Source organism: Mustela lutreola, chromosome 12 (assembly GCF_030435805.1).
Source record: "Mustela lutreola isolate mMusLut2 chromosome 12, mMusLut2.pri, whole genome shotgun sequence".
Taxonomy (NCBI): Eukaryota; Metazoa; Chordata; class Mammalia; order Carnivora; family Mustelidae; genus Mustela; species Mustela lutreola.
The window spans coordinates 12,002,666-12,012,226 of NC_081301.1; the positions used below are offsets into that span (position 1 = coordinate 12,002,666).

General features: G+C 39.8%; 1 protein-coding gene across 1 annotated transcript; it reads left to right on the forward strand.

Moving 5' to 3' along the window:
- The first annotated feature begins 7,148 nt into the window (after positions 1-7,148).
- Positions 7,149-8,090, forward strand: LOC131813006 (olfactory receptor 1N1). The gene has a single exon (XM_059143091.1). It carries the CDS (start codon positions 7,149-7,151, stop codon positions 8,088-8,090), a length of 942 nt encoding a protein of 313 aa, XP_058999074.1.
- Positions 8,091-9,561: the final 1,471 nt, after the last annotated feature.

The following is a 9,561-nucleotide window of genomic DNA, read 5'->3' on the forward strand; positions in this document are numbered from 1 at the left end:
AGGTTTGGGTGCTTGGGGAATTGGGTGAAGGATAAATGGGGCTATAATGTGCAACATGATAACTATAGTTAACAATCTGTACAGTATATTTGAAAGTTGTTAAGAGAGTAGATCATAAGAGTTCTCATCACAGGAAGAAAAATTTTTATATCTATTCGAGATGATGGATGATAAGCAAACTTACTATGATAATCATTTTATAATATATGTAAGTCAAGTCATATGCTCTATACCTTAAACTTATACTGTGCTGCATATCAATTATATCTCAATAAAACTGAGGGGAAGATGATTGCAGTAGGGGAGAGAGATTGAACTCAATTCCACTGGAAAAAAAAGGTGGAGGACATTTTTTTTTTTAACATAATGTCTACATGCAATATGGGACTTGAACGTATAACCCTCAGATCAAGAGTCACATGCTTTACCAACTGGGCCTGCAGGAGGACTTTTAAGTGCTCGGGGAGCTCGTGGAAAAGTACTGGAGGCAGTTAGAAGGTTGGTTACTGTGATTAGGCCATCTATGTTTGCTGATTGGCATCACTAAAGTATGGTGCCTATCCTTCCACTGAGAATGGGAAATAAGTATACTCCTTCTTCATGATTACATTTCAAAATGATGGTTCCCAGGTACTTGAGAAAGATATTTCTAGATTGTAAAACTGTCAAAATGCTGGGATAAGATTTATATATCAAAGAGGGCAGAGGGAAAAAAACTAACACTAAGCTTTCTAAAGTAAAGCTCTAAGAAAGTGGAGGTCAGGAGCACATAGCCAGGAGAAACTGTCTGCAGCTTAGTGATGTTGAAGACAATGTTAAGATCATCTTGATTACCACTTCCTCATCCATATGGTTTCCAGTTTCCTAAATTGTGTTACTATTTTGTGCTTTCTACTCCTCTCTGTCCTTGTGGGGTTTATGACTTTTTAAAAAAAAATCACTTTGGTTTTTTTTTTTCCCCAGCATAACAGTATTCATTGATTTTGCACCACACCCAGTGCTCCATGCAATCCCTGCCCTCCCTAATACGCACCACCTGGTTCCCCTTCAAAACCCTCAGATTGTTTTTCAGAGTCCATAGTCTCTCATGATTCACCTCCCCTTCCAATTTACCCCAACTCCCTTCTCCTCTCTAACTCCCCTTGTCCCCATGCTATTTGTTATGCTCCACAAATAAGTCAAACCATATGATAATTGACTCTCTCTACTTGACTTATTTCACTCAGCATAATCTCTTCCAGTCCTGTCCATGTTGCTACAAAAGTTGGGTATTCATCCTTTCTGATGGAGGCATAATACTCCATAGTGTATATGGACCACATCTTCCTTATCCATTTGTCCATTGAAGGGCATCTTGGTTCTTTCCACAGTTTGACAACCGTGGCCATTGCTGCTATAAACATTGGGGTACTGATGGCCCTTCTTTTCACTCCATCTGTATCTTTGGGGTAAATACCCAGGAGTGCAATTGCAGGGTCATAAGGAAGCTCTATTTTTAATTTCTTGAGGAATCTCCACACTGTTCTCCAAAGAGGCTGCACCAACTTGCATTCCCACCAACAGTGTAAGAAGGTTCCCCTTTCTCCAGAGCAAATATCATCCTCAATGGGAAAGAGCTTGCAGCCTTCCTGTTGAGATCAGGAACACAACAAGGATGCCCACTCTCACCACTCTTGTTCAACATAGTATTAGAAGTCCTAGCAACAGCAAACAGACAACAAAGGGAAATAAAAGATATCCAAATTGGCAATGAAGAAGTCAAATTCTCTCTCTTCGCAGATGACATGATTCTTTATATGGAAAACCCAAATGACTCCAGCCCCAAACTACTAGAACTCATACAACAATCCAGCAACATGGCAGGATACAAAGTCAATGTACAGAAATCAGTTGCTTTCTTATACACTAACAATGAAAATACAGAAAGGGAAATTAGAGAATTGATTCCATTTACTACAGCACCAAGAACCATAAGATATTTGGGAATAAACCTAACCAAAGAGGTAAAGGATCTGTACTGAAGGAACTACAGAACACTCATGAAAGAAATTGAAGAAGACAAAAAAGATGGAAGATCATTCCATGCTCTTGGATTGGAAGAATAAACATTGTTAAAATGTCTCTACTGCCTAGCGTAATCTATACTTTTAATGCTATTCCAATCAAAATTCCACTGGTATTATTCAAAGAGCTGGAACAAATAATCCAAAAATTTGTATGGAATCAGAAGAGACCCCAAATTTCTAAGGAAATGTTGAAAAATAAAAATAAAACTGGGGGCAATATGTTACCTGATTTCAAGCTTTACTACAAAGCTGTAATCACCAAGACAACATGGTACTGGCATAAAAACAGACACATAGACCAATGGAACAGAGTAGAGAGCCCAGATATGGACCTCAACTCTATGGTCAATCACTTTACTTTTTTTTTTTTTTTACTTTTAATTTATTTTTTATTTTCAGCATAACAGTATTCATTATTTTTTTTTTTAGACTTTAATTTTTTATTTTTTATAAACATATATTTTTATCCCCAGGGGTACAGGTCTGTGAATCACCAGGTTTACACACTTCACAGCACTCACCAAATCACATACCCTCCCCAATGTCCATAATCCCACCCCCTTCTCCCAAACCCCCTCCCCCCGGCAACCCTCAGTTTGTTTTGTGAGATTAAGAGTCACTTATGGTTTGTCTCCCTCCCAATCCCATCTTGTTTCATTTATTCTTCTTCTACCCACTTAAGCCTCCATGTTGTATCACTACTTCCTCATATCAGGGAGATCATATGATAGTTGTCTTTCTCTGCTTGACTTATTTCGCTAAGCATGATACGGTCTAGTTCCATCCATGTTGTTGCAAATGGCAAGATTTCATTTCTTTTGATGGCTGCATAGTATTCCATTGTGTATATATACCACATCTTCTTGATCCATTCATCTGTTGATGCGATATCACCTCACACCAGTCAGAATGGCTAAAATCAACAAGTCAGGAAATGACAGATGCTGGCGAGGATGCGGAGAAAGGGGAACCCTCCTACACTGTTGGTGGGAATGCAAGCTGGTGCAGCCACTCTGGAAAACAGCATGGAGGTTCCTCAAAATGTTGAAAATAGAACTGCCCTATGACCCAGCAATTGCACTATTGGGTATTTACCCTAAAGATACAAATGTCGTGATCCAAAGGGGCACATGCACCCGAATGTTTATAGCAGCAATGTCCACAGTATTCATTATTTTTGCACCCCACCCAGTGCTCCATGCAATCCGTGCCCTCTATAATACCAACTTTTATAGGGTTTTAGGAGAAAGTGAAATTACATACATGACTTTAACATAATATTTTTAAATAGAAGGACTCTGAAAAACAATCTGAGGGGTTTGAAGTGGCAGGGGGGTGGGAGGTTGGGGTACCAGGTGGTGGGTATTATAGAGGGCACGGATTGCATGGAGCACTGGGTGTGGTGAAAAAATAATGAATACTGTTTTTCTGAAAATAAATAAATTGAAAAAATTTAAAAAAAAGAAAGATATGTCATATGTCATTAGAATATTTGTAGATGTGGGTACTTCCAGATATCTTTCTTCTTTTTCAAGTTTTTATTTCAATTCCATTTAGTTAATGTAGTGTCATATTACTTTCAGGTGTAGAATGTAGTGATTCATCTTACATACAACACCCAGTGCTCATTACAAGTGCCGTCCTTAATGCCCATCACCCATTAACTCATCCCTCCACCCGCCTCCTCTCCAGTAACTCTCAGTTTGTTTTCTATAGGGAACAAAAAAGAGAGGCAAACCAGATTTCTCTATTGGAGGAGTTTAGGAACAGAAATCTTGTTGCAAATGGGAAAGCTAGAATATTTATTTACATAGTACATTTTTGTCATGGACTGTGATTACAAATCAATACAAATAGTCTAACTCCTTAATACCACAACTAAACAGAGAAAAAGTCAAACTTCTAAAATGTTTTAATGAAGTCAGTACTAAACTAATTTGGTCTATTATGAGAGATACAGAGAGGAAATTGGGCAATTATGTATATTAGCTCTAACAATGCTCTAGGGAACTTTGTCCCATAACTCCCTGAATGTAGATGCCCAAAGTAGAGCTCTCTTCAGCTTCCTCCTGATATCAGCCTGATGAGCCAGCTCCTCATTTCTGAGTTTCTTAGTTCACATTTCAAAATACAAATATAAAATGCTTCAAAATTCCTAAGGACATGGTTTGAGTGAGATCTGAGTACCATTTGTCCCAGAGCACCTGAAATATTGAGGAAGGACCCTCTTCTTTCTAGTCTTCTTTGTTCCAGCTGATGAATGTTCCAGCTTAGATAACTCTAGACTTCCCTTCAGATTTGTCTTTGGCTTGGATTTGCAATCCTTTGTTGATCTCCTGGGCTCCTGATCTGGAATCCTTCTCTCTCACTCTCTTGCTCTTGCTCTTACTCTTGCTCTTGCTCTCACTCCCCTCCCACCCAACAAAATTTATTTTTAACCTCAGTTTAGCAAGCTGATTTTTGTTTCTGTATTTATTATTCTTGACCCTAAACTCTGTTTCTAGTTAGCACCTTCACAACGTTTGTAAAGAAGAATCTGAACTCTTCCTGTCCTCCTCCCAAATTAAGGACATCTACAGTGCCTTCTTCTCAGTAATGAGGGTAGTAGTAAGAAGAGAAACTGGAGACAAACAGTTGCAGGCTAGCAGTTACTGCCTTTGGAATATTCTCTCCATCATGTCCAGGCCAGGTCTTACTTGTTGGCAGACACAGTAGATGAATAAGCAGTAGAGGTAAGTAAAGGGATCTCAGCACTCTAGGATGACAGAGACAGGAGTTGCCCAAAGGTTCACGAAACATCTCATTGTTGTCTCTATGATCTATAGAATTTTCTGAGGCTTTAGACAGGATGAAGGATGAGAAACCGTTTTAGGGAAAGGAAGAACCAAAGGATAGAACAAGAGGTATTAATACAAGGCCCTTGGGTAGAGCTTGGACACATTTTAGAGGATATTTGATGTTAACTGGTTGGTGGTATAGACTAAGGGACCTCTACAGGAATAGTCTGATCAAGGCATTATATGCCAACAGGGATCATGAAACTGGTGCAGCTCTTCTCTAAAATAGAGCACAGCCTCTTTAAGATCCCCAAATGAGTGAACTCCCTAAAGCAGGATCTGAATGTCAGGAAAGCATGGGGTTGTCTGCTGGTCTGCATCACCCTCCTCTTGACAAGATACACAGTCAGCTGGGTCTTAAGAGAGTCGCCTGCCTTCAGGACATGGTAATTAAAGTGTATCCAGTCAGAGAGCTTAACCTTTATGAGGCATCACGTTCCTATTGAGAGATAGAATAAGGGAGAACATAGCTGTGGCCTTCTGATCTTTCAGAGTAATTTGCATAGCTCTTAGATGTGTTCCTCAATTAGTGTAAGGTTCAGGATTAGATAAATATGTGATGGTTCTCAGTTATTGCTCTTGCTAAAGTTTGAACTATTAACTTCAAAATAGAAACAATGCTATATCCTCTATTGATCTGGAGGTTAATTTTTCTTTATGTGTGGACTCTGAATAGAGATTAGAATGTACTTAGGAACGTACTTATATCTATAAGATACTACTAACAAAAAGTAATGAAAAATGGGAAGGCAGCCAACTGAACAAAAAGAACACTAGTCTAAGAGCTTGGACAATCTAGTTCTCTCTATAAGGAGCAGCATTAACTTTCTAATCACTTTGTTTTTCTAAAACTTTGCTTGTTCATTTGTGAATCAGATAGGACAAGTTAGTTAAACTATGGGGCACCTGGGTGGCTCAGTGGGTTGAAGCCGCTGCCTTCGGCTCAGGTCATGGTCCCGGGGTCCTGGGATCGAGCCCCGCATCGGACTTCCTGCTCGGCGGGGAGCCTGCTTCCTCCTCTCTCTCTATCTGCCTGCCTCTCTGCCTACTTGTGGTCTGTCAAACAAATAAATAAAAATTAAAAAAAAAAAAAAAAAAAAAAAAAAAAAAAAAAAAGTTAGTTAAACTAAACGAAGATCTTTATGGAGCATCAGAATCCCTGAGGAGGGTTTAGTTTTAGTTCTAGTTTTTTAAACACAGACACACAGAATATATCATAGGGAATTCAACTCAGTAGGTCTGAGGATTCTGTACTTCTAGCAAGCATCTCACAGGCTAAGTAGTCTGGGGACCTCTCAGCCAGATGATGCTGGAGCTCATTCTAGTTCCTGAACTTCATTGCTGCTCCATAAAAGACAAGAATCCAAGCTAGGAAAGGCAAGTGAGGCTAAAGCTATGAAACTAGAAATTTTGAGAGATTAATGTTTGATGACAGAAAATTATTGTCTATACATTTTGATTAATGAACAGTTTCTGCTGTCCAGTGCTATGAGTTGGAATTCTATCTCAAATATTTGTGGGTACCTCTGAAAATTATTCAGTTTTCTTCTCTATACAATTGTAAGCATAATAATCTCTGCTTTTTAGTGTTGTTTAAGGATTAAAGGATATGATCTGTATAAAATGCTTAGTACAGTGACTACAGTGATAAGTGACTCATAAGTATAATGAGTGGCTGGTAATTGTTAACTATGGGATGCTATTGGTGCTGATGACAAATAACTCAAAACACTGGAGGAAAAATACAGAACTCCATCTTTCCTATTTTGGAAGAAATGATAAGGAAATAAAACAACATAAGTTCTTTATATGCCCTTCACTCTAAAATGAGGTATTGTGAGAATTTAGAAAATTTTTTTTATGAATTTTGTCTGAAGAGAATGTAAAATTCAGCTCACCTCAACTACTCATGTACTGTGCAATGCAATGATGAAACTGAAAGGCGGTGGTAGACCTGGTCCAAGGCTTGGTCATGCCAGGGTTGAACGTGCCTAGAGCCTCCTTGGGACAGTACCTGCTGAGTAAAAGATTGACCAGAGGGAAAGAGAAAAGAAGGGAAGAATCTATGAGATTCCTAAGGAAGAGGAAGGAAGTAGGGTCAGATTAGAGGTGAAGTCAGATTGGGGAAGATAATGAAGTTAAAGAGAGATTTGGAAGTTCAAAGATTTGGGAGTCCTTACATGCAGAATTCTAGAAGAAATCTAACATCTAACTGTCCTCCCTAGCTTTCAGATGCTGCAGAGTCATGGAAAACCAATCCAGTATCTCTGAATTTTTCCTCCGAGGAATATCTGAGTCACCAGAGCAAGAGCAGTTACTGTTTGGAATTTTCCTGTGTATGTATCTTGTCACCCTGGCTGGGAATGCGCTCATCATCCTGGCCATCAGCTCAGACCCACACCTCCACACTCCCATGTACTTCTTTCTGGCCAACCTGTCTTTTGTTGACATAGGTTTAACATCTTCCACAGTTGTCAAGATGCTGGCAAATGTTCAGAGTCAGCATCACACCATCTCCTATGCAGGTTGCCTCACCCAAATGTATTTCTTTCTGATGTTTGGTGATCTGGACAGCTTCTTCCTGGCTGTAATGGCATATGACCGTTATGTAGCCATTTGCCGCCCTCTCCAGTACTCCACAGTCATGAGCCCCCGACTCTGTGGCCTGCTGCTTGCATTATGTTGGGTCCTCACCCACACTGTTGCCCTGACCCATACCCTCCTCATGGCTCAGCTCTCCTTCTGTGTTGCTGGGGAAGTAGCTCACTTTTTCTGTGACATAACTCCTGTCCTGAAGTTGTCATGTTCTGATACTCACATCAACGAGTTGATGGTTTTTGCCTTAGGAGGCACAGTACTCATCATCCCCTTTATCTGCATTGTCATCTCCTACATCCACATTGTATCAGCCATCCTGAGGCTTCGAACTTCTGGCGTGGGGAGCAAGGCCTTTTCCACCTGTAGTTCCCATCTCTGTGTTGTCTGTGTGTTCTATGGGACGCTGTTCAGTGCTTACCTGTGCCCTGCCTCTGTTGCCTCTGAGGAGAAGGACATTGCAGCAGCTGCAGTGTACACTGTGGTGACCCCCATGTTGAACCCTTTTATCTATAGCCTAAGGAACAAGGACATGAAAGGGGCCCTTAAGAAGCTCCTCAGTCGCAAGAGAATTTATTCTTCTTACATATAGTGATCACAACTTTTTTTTAAAATTTATTTTCAGTGTAAAGTGATCATAACTTTTAATGACAAGTCATAGGTTTGGTGCCAGACAAACTTGGCTTCAGTTTTGGGTCTGCCCCATACTAGCCATTGGATTGCAGTCCCATTATCTAACCTCACTGAGTCTTAGTTTTCTCATCTCTAAAAAGGAGATAGTAACCTTCCCTAATAAGGTGACTGGAAGATTCTATGAATTGAGATAAACTATGAAGTACATTCCATATAGTGACTAATAACAGTAGGTTTTCTTTCTTTCTTTCTTTCTTTCTTTCTTTCTTTCTTTCTTTCTTCCTTTCATTCTTTATTTTCAGCATAACAGTATTCATTATTTTTTCACCACACCCAGTGCTCCATGCAATCTGTGCCCTCTATAATACCCACCACCTGGTACTCCAACCTCCCACACCCCTGCCACTTCAAACCACTCAGGTTGTTTTTCAGAGTCCATAGTCTCTCATGATTCACCTCCCCTTCCAATTTACCCCAACTCCCTTCTCCTCTCTAACACCCCTTGTCCCCATGCTATTTGTTATGCTCCACAAATAAGTGAAACCATATGATAATTGACTCTCTCTACTTGACTTATTTTACTCAGCATAATCTCTTCCAGTCCCGTCCATGTTGCTACAAAAGTTAGGTATTCATCCTTTCTGATGGGGACATAATACTCCATAGTGTATATGGACCATATCTTCCTTATCCATTCGTCCATTGAAGGACATCTTGGTTCTTTCCATAGTTTGGCGACTGTGGCCATTGCTGCTATAAACATTGGGATAAGGATGGCCCTTCTTTTCACGACATAACAGTAGATTTTCAATATATGAAAACTTAAAATGACTAATGTCATTCTTCATCAGTTCCAGACACTTGCTGTGTGTTGGGAGCTGTTAGCAGCATGAGAGGTATAGTGTGGGACAAGAAACAAACCCTGCTTTCAGAACACTTTCATTCTAGATTATTAATTTGCCACTCTTATAATATCGGAGGGTTGTCTGGTTTGTAGCTCTAAGGGGTGATTAAAACAAAGTAAGTCAGAATGGTGGTTACATTCTGGGAGAGGTAGAATAGACAAGGGGCTTCCCCATCAGAAGATTGAAGCTCAAACTTGAGATTTCTGTGCTGGTTGCCCCACTCCCTTTGGTTTGCCATTTTACCAGGAAGGATGAGTTCATTGTGCTGCCTATTCCCCTTGCTGGTCAGAGATGTCCAATGCCAGCATCATTTCTGTGACTAATAAGCATGAACACAGTAACCGTCTTTTCTGTATTTGGCTCCAGGTTTGACTTTAGATCTGAAAGAGGCACCCGCCATGTAAATTAGTTGCAGAGATGGAAAAAATTATGTTTATAGGCATATAAGTTTTCTTCTGGCTCCAAGAATCTTAGAAATATTTAAAATATGTTCTTTTTTTTATAAGGGGCATATCAGTTAAATTC

Excerpts from the sequence above, each read along its gene's own strand:
- LOC131813006 (XM_059143091.1), top strand. The coding sequence starts at position 7,149 with ATGGAAAACCAATCCAGTATCTCTGAATTTTTCCTCCGAGGAATATCT.